Consider the following 16,620-nt stretch of genomic DNA (forward strand, 5'->3'; position numbering starts at 1 on the left):
TTGCACTATAATTTTAAATTTATATTTTACCCTAGTTGCCTGTACTTCGTTAATAATTAATAAAAGTGTATTCAAATAATTACTTGTTAATGTTTTTAACGTAGTGGTTTCGTATAGATTCAAATAATTGTGTTATTATAAACTGAATATATTGCGCTGAATATAAAATAGACTACATATAGTTTACAGCTTCCTATTTAACTTACGTTTCTTCTTTGCATTTGCCATCTCCTTCATCGTACATGTTGAAGGCGTTGACAATTACTTCTTCCTCATCAGTTCCTGGTTGAGAAAGAAACAATTGTTTTATTTGTTTAAAATAGCATATAGCAATTTTTTCACTTTAAAATTATTTTCAAAAATTTGTTTTTGTGTAATTATATATTATGCGAGTAAAAACAATTTTCATGGAGAATCTTTTTATTCTCGTTATCTTTTTTTTCACACTTTTTGCCATTCAGTTCAATTTTTTTTTGCTTTTGAATTTGTATTTCCTCGTATTCATTCTTCTATTTTAAAGATTTTAAATATTTCTAAACAACGTGAGACCCCTGTACAGTTATCAGACCTAAGATAAATTACCGATATATGTATTAAATCAGCTCATAATTTAAATTAAATAGAGTGTTTATCTTTAAATTTTTAGCATGTATTGATGGATGAAATATCTCCTACATAGGTATATAGTTTACTAACTAAATAAGGCCGAGTTACTCTGTAGATAACATGCGCATCAAATTAAGCAATTTCAGTTTTTATGATAGAAAATTAAAAAAGTGAAATGGAATTTGTTATGTCCCCTCTAAATGCTAATTTCCAACTATCTCCCTTCTCCTTTTTATTTTCCCCCCAAAACCGGGAGCATCAATAATATACGCATCAATAATACTGAATTGAAGAAAAAGTGAAAATATAAGTTTTTACATTTTCTTTTTTTTTATTTGTTCAGAAAGAACAGATATAAGAGGAAAAGTAATTAAAACAAGAGTACATACTTTTTTTTAATTGAAATTATTTAAAATGAAAGTTAAATACTAATTGATAATTAAAATTAAATAATAAATTGATAATTAAAATTTAAAAACTCCATTGTTCAACTTTACAAAGACTTTACTGCTCTCTCAGTTAACGGATGAATATGAAAGGTCCGCTTTCAAAAGCAACTGTTCAACCAATTTCTCTGTTGCTGAGAGGATCTGGAAAACAAATCTTTGTTTAACCCAATATATAACTAAAAAGTTCAGAAATTTTAGAATTTTTATTTATTTATTGCATTATTTTTTTTAAAATCGTAATTCTTCGTCTGAACTTTTAGTTTCGTTATACATTTTCAATTTCAATATTTGCTAGCTTTTTATCATTATTTTTACTTATTTTCCTTTTAATACTCATCGCCCCATACAAATCGCCCACTTAGAGGCAATCGCCCCCAGTTTAGGAACCACTGTTATAGAAAATCAGAGTTGTTTTAAATGAAATTGTCACTAGTTTTAAATAATTGTATAAAATCTTACCAGCTATCCTGTCACCGAAGATGGTAAGGAACATGGTGAAGTTGATGGGTCCGGGAGCTTCAGCAATCATGGAGTCAAGCTCGGCTTCTGTGCATAGACGACCTACAAACACACAATTTAATAATTCACATTTAATAAATGTTTAATCATTTTTTTAAAAAAAAACTATTGCATCTGCAGACAATCTTTTAACATTTTAATGAATTTAGATGCGCTATATTTAGTTAAAAACATCTTAACTGAATATTTAATATTAAAAGAATTACTAATCTGGGTGCGCATAATTAAACTTGTAGTTGCAAGTTCTTTCACCGATAAATGCTTAAAAATCCAAAGTATGCTTTAAAATTTCAAACATAACAAAACGGTGAGTTAGATCAGTGAATGAGGCTTTGAGAATTTATGTCAACTGACGCCAAAAATGGAATTTTGAAGAACTTTTATTTATTTCTCTCTTTACTTCGCGTCAGCTGAACCTAATGGAAAGGATTTTCAAAGATGGAAGTGACTTTCTCAGCGAAGTTATGCTTTGAATGGGTTAAAACTTTAAAAAAATAGGGTTGCTGTTTACATCATCAGATAAACAATTGAAATGGTTTTGTAATCAAGGAAATGCAAATTTACCGAGGGAATCGAATGTAGCTCTGATGTCATTTTTGGATACGAAGCCATCCTTATCTTGGTCAATGAGTTGGAAAGCCTGCAAAAAGGAAAAAAAAATGTTATTAGACACAAATTATATTTTCTATTTACAATTATATCTATATTTTCTATCTAATCTATAGTTTCTTCAGTTTTTTTTTTAATTCACTCCTAGTTATATTTCTAGTTAGTTAAGTTTATTCCTAGTGAATAGAAATTTATGCATTCTAAATTTATTCATATTAAATTCATATATTATTTTATTTCGATTTTTTTATCCTTTATGTGTGTAAATTTTTCTAGAGAAAGACAATTAAACAACAAACAATTAAAGAAAACAGTAAGATAATTATCAATTAAAGTTTACATACGTAAAAATAAACTGTACATAATTACGAAAGTTTTATTGAAGTTTTATACTTTTTTGACTTTCGAAATACTTTTCTACTTTTTATACTTTGTCGACTTTTTCTGTACTTTCGAAATTTAAAATAAGAATTTTACTTACAATGTAATGTTTTAAAATTATTCAAATTTCTCCGAAAATCATAAGAGGTAATTTATTATTACATAACTGTCATGAAGAAAAATTTGCATTTATTTTGTGACTGTTTTTTACTAGGGCGTTTAAACATTTACTTTATACATTTTTACTAACAATAAAGTCTTAATCTTTAAAAATTTAATCTTAAAATAATTTTCAATGCTTTATCCTTTAATATTTAAGTATTACACTTCTTAACATTATATCTTAATAAACATTTCAATTTATATAAATATTTTTAGATAAATGAATCAAAATAAAATAACCACACATGATTCCTAAAAAATTTAACTTCAAAAATATATATTAAAAATATTATATTTGCTGATTGTTGAAAGAATAATTATCCTTTGTGATTTGTTGATATTATATACAGTTTGATGTCAGTGATTAACTTGATCAAATTCCTTTGTATACACATTAAAGAAATGTTGAAATTGTGAATGAGAAAATGCATCTAACAATTTCCAATTATAGTACGAATATTTGTAATGATTGTTTTTCACTAGGACGTTAAAATAAGCTTATTGATCTCAATATCATTTGTGAGTTTGTATATTCTTTTTAGTTAAAGGAAACGATGCTAATAAGTATGAGTTTGTTCTTAAATGATCGTTTCTTTCATTGATTTTCTTACTTCTTTGAATTCTTGTACTTGGTGAGGTGTGAACATAGCGAAGACATTACTGCCTGATCGCTGCGCCCTCCTCTTGGAAGAAGATGGCTTTGCAGGGGCTGGAGCTGGGGCTGCATCACCCTCATCTGCCTCCTTCTTCTTCGACTTCTTCTTCTTCTCTTTCTTGTCTTCGTCACCCTGAAAATCATCGAACAGAAATTAGAACGGAAATATCTACAGAACTTCTATTTCTTCACAGTAAAATAATATTCTATACTAATTATAAATATAGGTAGTGTGTAAAAATTATAATATCAGTATCATATATAGTGCGATTATACACCCGAAATCGCATAGTATGTTTTAATGTCGATCACATTGCAATTTCATTGTCATTGCAATGCGATACACGAGTATTGCACTAAATGTGATTACAAAGTACATCAATCACGAATAATATTTGAATAATTTTTATTTGTTATCAATAGATAGAAATTATAACGCGTTTTCTATATTCTGCTAAAACATTAAATGCAAGTTGCGGCTATGTTTAAGTAAGTTTTGTTAATCAGTTCTTAGAAAGAATGTTAATATTTCTACTGTACTATTCAAGGATTGATCAAAATAATGGAAATACTTCGATACTTATGTAGAAAAAAAACTATTTTTTATCAGCAAATGGCTGTTCATATTTCATAATTGTTAACTGTCAAGAAATATATTCGAAACTGTTGTTATAGTTTGAAAGATCATGCTTGAAACTTTCAGAAATGGTGGTCAATGGCGAGCAACATGAGAATTCAGAGTTAAAAGATGATTTTCTGTTTTAACAACACTATAATTAAATAAGCATTCTTATATCCTTATTGCAATCCAGTAGAATGATTTTAAAATTGCCGGTATTAAATCAAGAAAAAAGTTATAAACTTTTTTCCTCATTTTGGTCGACCCGATATTTACAAGGGTAAAAAGAGCACACTATCTAAAAGCTTCAAGCATGATCTCTCAAGTTGAGCCAACAGTTTTGGCATGTATAATCTTCCAAAACATTTGCTTCAAAAAGAAAAATAGTTTAAGTAAAGTTAGTATAAAAGTGCTTCCATTTGTTTGATTAACCCCTGTATATTAATTAACATAAACTGAATCAAAGACTCATCTCTTTGAAAATACACTTTGATGTTTTTTTTTTTTTATCTTCAACTTTTACTATTTTTTATGTCTTTATTCATTGCTTTAAAATGTTTTCATATGATCTTATAACCTTCATTTTTATAACTTGGAATAAGGACAGATTTTTTCTATTAAGTAAGCTAATTTCTCGAATACAGAATTTGAACTCAAATACTTATCTTTTTTTTTTACTTTTGTTTTTGAAGGTGTGAATGGAAGTTCAGTTTTTTTGGCACGAGTTTACTTGAGTCACAGAGTTAGAATTTTTCTGCCTTCGTCAGTTCTTTCTTTTTTTTTTCCTTCACCCTCTCACTTTAGAACAAAAATACCACGAGCGCCTGAACAAGCACTTTATTCCCGAGTTCTTCCCATTCTCTCACCAGAAATAGATATTCTCTCAAATCACCCTCGAAATATCGTATCTTAGAGAGAGAAAAAACATAGTCGCGTGAAGGACTCACATTTCTTATAATTTGGATAACTTGACATCTATTTGAAATAAGTAAATAACAAATATTTGGAATTATCCTGAACATTTCTTGAATTCCAAAGTTATAATTCTTCTGGTTCAAATAGCATTTAACTTGAAACTTTCAACAGTTATTATATAGTTAACTTTTAGAAGTATTGAAGTTATTTTTAAGGTCTTTCAAATTCTGATGTTCTATTCTTTATTTTTCAATCCATAATTAACATACAAGTTTCATATTTAAGTTATTCTCATAGTCTTTTAAATACTGATGTTTGATTCTTCTGATTTAAACTACAATTAACTTATAGGTTAAACTTTTTAAGTTCCTGAAGTCTTTTAAATCCTGATGCTTGATTCTTCTAGATCAAACTACAATTAACTTCCTGGGTTTCGTTTTTTTAATTTCTTGAAGTCTTTTAAATCCTGATGCTGATAATTCTGATTCAAACTACAATTAACTTTAAGGTTTCCTTTTTTAAGTTATTCTTAAAGACTTTAATAGCCTGATGCTTGATTCTTTTTGTTAAATTTTTCATGTAACATGTAAGTTTTATGTCTAAGTTATTTAAGTTTATTAAAATTATAATGCTTGATTTCTTTTTGGTTCAAATTATTGTTAACTTGCAGGTTCCCTATTAAATTATTAATGAAAATGTCTTTTGAATACTTCTGCTTGATACTTCTGACTTAAACCATTATTAACTTGTAGGTTTAATACTTAATGTTGAACTAATTTTCCAGTTTCAAATTAACCTTGCAATAAGTTTCCAAATTTCGTATTCAAAATACAATTAATTTTTATGTTACATTTTTAAGTTATGATTAATTTTCAGGTTTCAGATTCAAATTCAATTAATATTTTAGTTCAAGTTTTAAAATTAAATTTCCTAGTTTAAAGTTTTATCAATATTAGGATCAAAAGAATTTAGCCAAAAGGTGTGCGTTATTTATTGAAAATCTTATAAAGTCAATCTTCCATTTAGTTTAAATTTCTTTTCTGTTTTCGTTAAATTTTCCGACTTTCTTACAGTTTTCATAATATTATTTTCCTTCCATAAATTTTTAGAGTTAATTAAAATTACTATTAAAATATTAACTTCATCGAATAAGAATCAATTCACCTATGTATTTTTAAAAGTAGTATTTTAGTGTTCTTAATGAAATCAAGCATTTAAAATGATATCATTTCATTTTGCTATAAATTAACAATTATTATTTATCTGATTTGATTACATTTGATGCGGACTGACTGAGTACGTATATTTTACCTTGAATAATTCCTTCAAGCCAAAATGATTATTGAATTTGTAAACAATGTGTAAAACTGACTACAAATAAATGTTCTCAGTTATTAACAATTCAATGTGTTATTCACAATCAATTGTCATATAATAAGAAATTTTAAGTAAAATGCCTCATTTTTGAGTACTAATTTGTATATTTTTTGTGTTTTAGTTTTGTCCACCATATTTTTTTTATGCTTTTAATAATATAAACGATATCAGTATTATTTTATTTTTATCTAATGATGCATTCAAAATAGTTTCAAACATTGTTAAATCATCTTAGATTCTATGATTTTGAATAATTACAATTGCTTTATCCTACATTCAGACAAATTTTGATATCTATTGTTTAATATTACCATGTTGTGCACTAAGATTAATGTATAATATGCTTTATAACTTTAAAATATAACTTTTATTTTCGAATTTTCATTAATCTTATATCATATTTGTATATTTTTAAGTTTTAATTTTGTCCACCATCATATTTTTATATTTTTCATAATATAAATGATATCAGTATTATTTTATTTTAATCTAATGACGCACTCAAATTAGTTTTAAATATTCCTAAATCATCTTAGAATCCATGATTTTAGCAATTGCAATTCTTTAAAATTGTTTTATATAACATTTAGTCTGATTTTGATGTTGTTTAATATTACCATGTTTTGCACAAAGATTAATGTATAATACGCTTTATAATTTTAAAATACTACTTTTATTTTTAAATTTTAATTAATTTGTGTGACTAATTAAATATTTAATAGCGTATGATTAGACGTATGTAAAACGCATGATTAGATTTGCGTATAGTAGTAAAAATATTAACTACCACTCAATATGGAGCAATAGTGTCGGTGATAAAAAAGCATGCCAAAGCAAATAAACTGAAACATCATAATTGGCGTGCACTCCCGATTTATCCCTAGACACTCAGATATGGTTTAAGAAAAGAGAGACTAAGGGGAACGGGAAAAAAAAGAAGGTAGGGAAAATATTCGGGCCATCAATCCTTTTCTTAAAATAAACGCCTTCCCAACACAGAATGCTGAGAAGCTAGAAAATTGAGAGCACAAAAGAATACGACCGCCATTTTGAACGGCCATTTTTGGCGATGCTATATATAAACAGACATGGAAGGTGCTTGGTTTCACCCACAGAGAATACTGCTGGTTTGAGATTACGATACGAACTTAGTTTATTTTGACAATGCAATGTCACAACTTAGACTTATTAAATTTCAGTTCATTTTTTTTTCTCCATTCATTTTTATGTAAAAGAACTGGATTCTTAATTGAGAGAATTATCATTTATGCAAAAAAACTGAATAGATAATTGAGAGAATTGTTATTGATGTAAAAGAACTGAATATATAATTGAGGTGATTTCAATTTTGGTAAGAACTGAATAAATGAAAGAATTTTAATTCATACAAGAATTGAACGTATAATTAAAAGAATTACAATTCTTGTTACAACTTAATGCTTATAATTAAAAATGTATTCCGATTGAAGTTTGGAACAATAAATTCGGAGGGAAATTACAATCCAGGACAATTATTGAAAGCTCTTTCGACTGTTTCCTATGTAGAATGCTTCAATAATTAGCTTAAGTATAATGTAGTATAATTTAGTTTTCATTTTAATAGTCTTAAATCCTATAAATCAACAAAACTTTAAAAGAGGCTTTGTGTAATTTTTAAAATTACTTACCAACAAAATAAAAAGTTAAATTTATGCTAAACTCCATTTTTGAATATAAAATACTTATTATTTTTTCCATTATAAATTATTTGCTTATTTGTGTTCAAATAATAGTCAAATCGTTTTGACGAACACGAATTTGAATATAGTTTCTTTGATGGTAAAGGAACTTCTTATTTAGTTTAAAAATCTTATTAATGAAATTTTAATTCTGAAATCTTCAAGTTCAGGGCTCTGTATTAAGATAAGCAAATTACATAACTTTTAAATAAAAATAAAATTTCAGGATGTTCGAGGTTTTTATTTTCAGTCTAGACGTTTTTGATAAACAATTTTTCTAACGATCATGGAAACTGCAATTCTGGAACGAATTAAGTTTCTCTACTTTCTTTTAATTTTTTTTCTCTTTTGGGGTAAATAAAAAAGCCACTTTTATATGAAAGCTTTTTGGCTTGGTTTTAGTTTTTTCTATCATATCGCTCGTCATCATTCCGATTCGCAGCTTAATTTTGTGAGTTTTTTTTCCGACTCCCAGCACCTAATCTAAACATTCGCGTGCTATAACTGTCATCATTACAAACAGATGACTGCCTTAAGATTAATTTTTGCTGTGAGTTTTCTTTGACAAATTAAGATTTAATTTCGATGATTTATAGGAGTTTAATTGAATGCTTATACTCAATCTAGGTGTCGAGTTATGGTCCTCCAAAAGTTAATGAAGGAAATACTTTTTGATCATGTAGTCTGCATCATTTTTATATCAGAATTGAAAACAATAATTCTTTGTAACAGAATTTTATTTCTAGCTTGTTTTCGCGTGGAATAAAAGATCCTTGTCTACACTGTAAAAAATTGCGGATCAAATTACCTTAAAAAGTGCCGGCTTTCCGGGTGACAGTTTTTTTTAATAATAAAATTCATTTTGTCTGGAGCATGTTACGGAACAAAATATCCGATGTACAGTAATTTTTACAGTAATAATTGCATTAAAATCACCGACACTCTAATTAAATAAATGTTACTGTAAAATATTACGATATGAAGCTTTACGGTAAAGTTGGATATTACGGAAAAATGGTCTTTCGGTAAAATGGATTTTACGGATGATGCGTCCAAAATGCCGCTTCTCAATACCTTTTTTTGATCTGCAATATTTTATTGTGTATCACGGAATTTAAGAATAATAACATGTGTAACAGAATTTTCTTCGCTGGAAATGAAGTTAAAAAAAAATAGAATGGTTCATATCCATGTATAATAAAAAACTTTAAATTTTCGTATTCATTTTGTGTTTTCAATAATAACGACCCTATGAGATTTCACATGATTTTACACATAAATATACATGATACATTCATAGCTTATTCTATAAACTTTTTAACAGTAATAATTTAAATATTTTAAACTATACAATGTCCTATAATCATGATTTTTCAAAATACAAAGTGTAAGCTAAATTGCAGAGTTTTAATTTTTCTTAATTATAAACCATTCTCAATTGATAACTTTTTCCCTGTACAAAACATTCCATTATGTACGTTATAATTCTTAATAAGTCAAGATAGTCACGAATATTTTACTCCTAGCGAAAATAAGAATGATATGAAATAGCATTTCCATCAGATTTTTTTTACAAGAACGAATAATTTAATAGTATCGGATAACTAGATAATTGAATGTTATTTCATCCAACTATCAAATTTTTAACAAAAGGTTTCTCCTGGTGGTAGTCAAATATATTTTTTAATTCCTGGTTTAAAGAATGTGATTTTTTTATTAAGAAAAACAATACCCTAGTAGCCTTCTAGATTATGCTGAACAAGCTGATGAAGTTTAAAAGAAATTCTATTCATTTTCAAATTTTTGATCTTCCTTTTTACGACTACTACGAAAATCTTCTGTAATGACTGCCCTTAATATGGAGTTTTAAAACCCTTGTTAAAAATGAAGACAAAGTATACAGGGTGACACAGAATATTAAAGCAAAAAATTATTCAAAAAGAGGCAAAACTGCTATCAAAATCGGACGAATCACAAGAAAGGCAGGCGATATGAAAAGGTGAGTCGAGATTGGAAGTCTTTCTAGTAATCGCTTTTTAACTCTTTGCTGTTTTCTCAAACAGTAAAACAGGTTCAATCAGTACTACCTTACTCAATAATGATTAGTTGGATTTCGGTAGAGTTTTTTTCTCACTTAAATATTAGTTTGAGATCACTAAAATCATATCATGCTTTGTTGATATTGATTTTTAAAATGTACATTAAGGGTGGTTATCACGGAACGTCCTGTATAAGTGGAAGTGTTTTAATGTTTGTAAGAACTGAAAATGGGAAAAATATATTTCAAATGAACGAAAACAATGTTCGTTAAAGGTACTTTGGACTAAGGTACTTTTTTTTAAAAAACAAAAATCGAACTGTCTTTTATTAGTTACTTTTTTTAAATTATTCCTTTTTATAAACAGCTTAAATTTAACAAAGTAATGTTATTTTATTTCCTAATTGTTGGATTTCTATAATAAAAAATTGTAGTTCATTAATAATTAAATTAATTTGGTATGAATAATAATTTATGAAAATTCTCAACAAATAATAGAATATCAGCGAAAATCGATATTCGAAACAGGTAGTTATTTTTGCCAAATAAAGAAGAAAATTTAAAAATTATAACGTTAAACTTTTTGAAAATAAGTCTTATACGTTATCTATTTAACACGGTTATAAATTGTTTTAATGAGTTTGAAAGCCCAAAGCTGGTAAACTCATAGTCCATAAATAACATAATTTTGTTACTCTACATTTAATTTATTTGTTTTATGTGATTTTTATACTTTATATCTATATTTTCTATTTGCAGTTACATACATTTCTGGTTCATTTCACACCATGGCTTATAAACCCTTATCAATCTATCAAGTCTTAGAGAAGAACACCGTAAAGATACATCCAAGTTTGCAGCGATATTTGAGCCTGCTACCACCATGCTACAGAGCATTTATCGGAACGGCAACCCAAAGACACTTTCTTTTTCTCGATATTTTCTTTAAAAAGGTTAATACAAAAGTTATCCCGTTGTTCAAACAGGAGTTCTTTTGAATTTATTTCAGTACAATAATTTTAGCTAGCATTTTTCATTCAAAACTCTTAAAATTGTTCAAAATGGATTGCCATTACCGAATTTTATCAAGTAAATTATTATTAGATAAAAACCACATTTATTTTCCCATCATAAGACTAAATGAATATGATACTCCTTTAAATTTTTTTTTTACATAAAAATTGAAAAAATTAATTATTTTCCGGAGTTTTAAACTTATTTCCACAGTTAACACATTTATTGCGTGAAAAAAAATTTTCTCAGAAAATATTTACGAACTAGTGTTTAGTTTATTAATTGTTTATAAACTTGTTTTCTTTTAAAAAATATCATATTTAAATGATTTATTAACGATTAAAATTTTTTATATATACATCCTAACTTTATTTCCATTTATGGATATTCTAATGAAAATAAATATATTGAGGGCAAAATATGATTTTTGTTGACCTTAGCTCCAAAGAAAAGTTTCTAAAGTAATTCTTTTGTCAAATAATATGAAGAATGATTTATCATAACATTCTTTGCTCTTGCAACATGTAACTGAAGATAAGAAATAAAAAATGTAAGTAAAAAAATAAGAAATTCATTGAAAATAGATTTATAAGAAAAATCTTACGATTAATAAATAAATTTAAAATATTTACAAAAAATCTCTTAGATTGGTTTAAAAATATTAAAAATGAATTCTTCAGTGTGAATTTAATTACATAAACTAAAATCACTAATTTCGCTCGAATCGGTTCCTTATCAAATATTTAAAATGATACACAAAACTTTTAGATGCATCATGCAATTTTCATCAATAAAATCCAAGCATTTTAAAGTTGATTCATAAAATAATATTACATTTTATGTTGTTATAATAAATATAACTTTGATGAACATTTTAGAAATTGTTTTATAGGTATTAATGTTTGTGCTTATTTGCACTTATTTAATTAATTACTCGAAATAAGTTTTTTAAATTATAAAAGCATAGAACATTAATTTAAAATATTCGATGATTTTATTGATGATCACAAATTCACAACACAATATTAATATTTAAGTCGTTATAAAATGGAAAAATATAAGTTTCGAAATAGGAAATTTTAACATTCCAAAATTCTAACACACATAAAGTTGAATTATTAATGTTATTGAAAACATGAATTATTAATAACACTATTCATATATTTTTGAAGCTTTACTATTTTTATATTAATTAATTTGCTAAAAATTTAGTTTTAAACCTTAAAAAGCAAGCATCACACAATGTTTTTGAAATTTTAGGAGTCATAAAATTTTAAGAAATATTTCCAAAATAACAAACAAAATGAATCCAGTTGAATATAATCCAAGGCAGTTCTATTCTAATATTAAAATTTATTTATTTATTTCAAATGGCAGAGGTAATTGACATGAAAAAGCAAAAACATAGGAACAAAACAAGAAAGTAAAAAGTCATTTCCTTAGGAGCGCTCTTGCTTCCCAATCTAATATTAAAATAAAATTAAAAATAGTTTTATCAAATATTTTGTTTGAAATTTTAATCTCTCTTTTACGTTTCTATGCAAGAATAACATTGAATAGATTTAAAAATTTTATCTTTCATTTTTATATTCAGATCCTTTAAAAGATTCTTGTTTATTGTTCTGATTTATTCCTTATTTTCAGCTTAAAAACTCAAAACTGTTTCCAAGACAAAATTTATGAAATATATCTTTGCTTGGAAGTTAAATAATTACTAGAAATTTAATTAAGAAATATGAGCCAAAATATATTAAGCTTTAACTGCTCTTACAAACGTGTCCGAAGTAAACTAACGGTAGAATTAATAAATTAAAAGAAAAAGAAACTCATTTTCCCTGCGTGGAAAAAATGAGTTCGGTAAATAGTAGTGCTTCCATGTTTCAACTACATGTTTACGAACCGTAACTTTTTTGACTGTCACAACTTATTCCACAATTTACTCCATGTAACGTATAATCCCAAGACAGTTTAAGAAAACATCCGAAATCAAGTGAAGCGTGAATTGAAGAGGAGTCGGGGATGGGAGAAAAAGGTATGTATCAAGCAACTAAAATCCACATCACTACTCACCATGATGAGTTACTAGTTGATGAGGAGCAGAAACTAAAGAGAAGATGCTAGGTCGAACCCCGGCTCAAGAAGTGAGGATTCCGGCACCCCCTCTAGTAGCCTATCTCCTCGAACTCCTCCCCCTTTGACGTCACCTACTTCCAGGTACCCCCTTGCCAATAATACTCTATGAGCTGTTAGTCCCCTTACTTTTTTAGGGATGTCTGCCAAGATGTGGCGTTTCTTCTCCGATGAAGAACATCACATACCAAAGAAACTGGCAATATACAGATATAGAGTGTTCTAAAATTGGATTCTCTTTGGAGGACTTCCTTCCACCAAATAAAAGACATGGATAGTTGTTGTTTTTGCAAGACCTTTTTGTTTCTTTTTATTTTTAGGGTATTGTGTGGTGCCCCACTCACTAAAGGTCTGTCTATTAAGAGGATGGAAAGTTTCGTGAATTTGATTGGTTTTGTAGGCCAACACGTGAATAAAACTGTAACTGGAGCGTGCCAACAGCCATAGTAATGACCCGGTAGAGTTTAAAGAAAATAGCTGAATGATTTAAATGCTATTTATTAACCAGCGATAAATTATTCTGATATTTGGAATATTTACTAAAAACGCCATGAAAACATTATGTCATGTCACGTGTTAAATAAACTGTGACTTATTTTGTCAGATAGTATTTCAATAGCAATGTGTGGAGTGTGAAATACATATTTTTAATTCATAAAGAAAATAAACTTCTGAATGTAATTAAACAGTTTGAACTAATTATTAAGCTAGTAAAAATGTAAAGTAAAAAAAAATCAATTTTAATTGTAATGAAGTCATAGTAGGAAAAGTAAAAGAAATATTTCTAATTCATTATGGAATGAATGTTTTCAATGAAGTTAAAAAATAAAGTAATTATTTAAGAAGGAAAATTCTATTATAAAATTTATTAATAATTATTAAAGCAAAAAAAAAAACTAATTTCAATAGCAGCGAAATCATAATGTTGAACGTAAAACATATATTTTTGATTCATTATGAACATAATATTGATAATATGTAATTAAATGACTTGAATTATTATTTAACTAATTAAATTTGAAATTGAAAACAAAAATTTCAATTGCACGGTGATATAATGTTAAATGCAAATGCAAAATCAAGAGGAAATTAATATTTTAAATGTCATTGAATCACTCACGTAATTACTTACATAACTAGTAAAATTTCGAAACTATTTTCATTCGCTGCGAAATGGCAATGAGGAGTTTAAGACATAAATTTTTAATTCTTGATAAAAATTAAAATGTTTAAAGTAATTAAGCAATTCGATTTAATTATGTAACTTGTAATATTTGACAATAATAAGAAATTTTTTAACTTCAATAGCAATGATATCGTAACATGGAACGTGAAACAATGATCAAACAATGACTCCAAATTTAGTCAGATCAAATTTAATTTTGCTTTCAGAAGGCGTTTCCTTAGAGCCGCTCTTATCACCTCAAAGCATATTGATTTTCACACCGCATTGAATTAAATCATAACACACTCTAAATGAATATTCTTTTTAAAATTTTCCAATAAAAGATTTTAACTGCTTTAATGGGAAAAAAATAGCAGAAGTTTTATTAAACCATGATTCTTAACGTAGCTACGAATTGAATTAAACAATTTTACACCATGTAGCTGCAGTACTGAATGCAATTCTAAACACACCGCTCTACTTTACTGTTAAAAAAGGGATTTCTGTTAGAGATTTTTGTTCTGTGACTTTCAAATTGGAAGGATAAATGATGATTTCTCGAATATCATTAAAACTTAACTTCCAGTTTCCCCGGAACGCTTGCAAGCTTAAATATACTGCATTTTGCAAACTAAGTTCCGGCCCTTGCTGCTGACACTGCGTTAAAATCTCGTGTAAAGTTTTATAGATTATTGAAACTGGTTACCTTATTAGTTTATTTTATTCTTTATCTGAAATCACTTTTGAATTTTTCTAAAGATTTTGCTTTTATATTTAATGTGGTGACTAAATTTACATAATCACATTTTATTCTTCTTTAAATAAATGTAGTTTAAAATGATTTTGACTTCTTTCATAAAATGATTTAAACCATTACATTTTCCTAATTTAAACAAATATATAATGAGCTTGCTAGCTTTCTAAAAGTGCTTCAAGCGTTAGTTAAATTTCAACGAATAAGTGCTATTCACCATCATACAGTCTGAATTTAATTGGCTTTTCCTTTCCGTTAAGAAAACACATTTTTAAAAAGCCTAGAATTGGCAAGTATGTATTTCTTTTTTTTATTTTTTAGAAATTAATTTCAATAAAATTAAAACAATCATGTACAAAATATATTAACCCCCCTATACAGTTTTTAAAAAATGAAGAATAAACTGGGTACCAAATTTTTGTTGCATTTGTACAAGTACTCGATCTTACCCAATTCGGATGTGGGGGCTTCAAATTTGAAATTAGTTTTGTTCGGAAAGATATCGAGTTTCTTTTTTCCAAAATGATATTTTCAGTTTAATTTATTTTTTCTGGCAATGTACAAGTTTATAAAGAACGTATAGATTTAAATACATAGATATACTCTAGTCTGCTTCTTTGAATATAATACTTAAGACAAAAAACATATGACCTTAACGTATCACATGATAAACTGAAACCAATCATTGTTTTCTTCCTACCATTTCTTAGGTAACAGAGAAGTGGTGAAACTTAATATTCCTAACGTTAATTTTAAAAATTCTTCGTGAGAAAATGTAATTCAAACTTGTAGCTTTTCAGCTGTGCAAAGGGATGCAGTGAACGGTTAATCACAGGAGTATTAAACCATTACATATCGATCTGATATTGATCTGAAGCTATGCATTTGCAATATTTTCTGGAGACTTAAGTATTAAGTTGATAATTTATAATGTGAAAGCGATATTAGAGCGTATCATCTTTTCTTGAGCGCTAACTCCCTACCAATTTTAACAAAAATGAAATTTTTACATTACTACGAATTGTTACACAAAAGGAACGTCACCCTCTGAGTTTCTCACGTGGGGTTGATCCATAGATGATTTCAGTGTGTTGACCAGTCCAGAAACGAGTGATGTTTACCAGGACGTCTGGACCATCACTTTAGCAGAACCACAGACCTACTTGTTTGTTAATTGTTAATTTTGCTTTCAAATTGCTAATTTATAAGTTGGTAAATTATTGCTTAATTGCTGTTACTTACTTTTTGCATCATATGTTTAGTCATGCCTGTCTTTCTAGAATACAAATTAATTAATTTTCTTTTCACTCTAATTTGCATTATAGTTAGCTGAAAAAACCACCTTAAAGTCAAAATATTCTAGATGAATGGAAAAAGGTCGTAAACGGTCTCAAGCACCCAGATAAAGTTTAGTAATGTTGATGGTGGTGATTACTGTATATTGTATTACATTTAAACTGATGTAGTACTACCAATAGTTTAAATACATAAGTAGTCGGAATGCAAGGG

General features: G+C 27.2%; 1 protein-coding gene across 1 annotated transcript in view; it reads right to left on the reverse strand.

Moving 5' to 3' along the window:
• The window catches only part of LOC107438410 (uncharacterized), a 60,568-nt gene extending 47,055 nt beyond the window's left edge, over positions 1-13,513 (reverse strand). Inside the window, exons 1-5 of the mRNA XM_071179290.1 lie at positions 13,133-13,513; positions 3,338-3,514; positions 2,139-2,214; positions 1,515-1,616; positions 207-282 (exon numbers count right to left, since the gene is read on the reverse strand). Of these exons, the coding sequence (XP_071035391.1) occupies positions 207-282; positions 1,515-1,616; positions 2,139-2,214; positions 3,338-3,514; positions 13,133-13,135 (434 nt within the window). The 5' untranslated portion in view covers positions 13,136-13,513. The remainder of the gene's footprint in view (positions 1-206; positions 283-1,514; positions 1,617-2,138; positions 2,215-3,337; positions 3,515-13,132) is intronic.
• Between the last annotated feature and the right edge of the window lie 3,107 nt (positions 13,514-16,620).

This window comes from Parasteatoda tepidariorum, chromosome 3 (assembly GCF_043381705.1).
Source record: "Parasteatoda tepidariorum isolate YZ-2023 chromosome 3, CAS_Ptep_4.0, whole genome shotgun sequence".
NCBI lineage: Eukaryota > Metazoa > Arthropoda > Arachnida > Araneae > Theridiidae > Parasteatoda > Parasteatoda tepidariorum.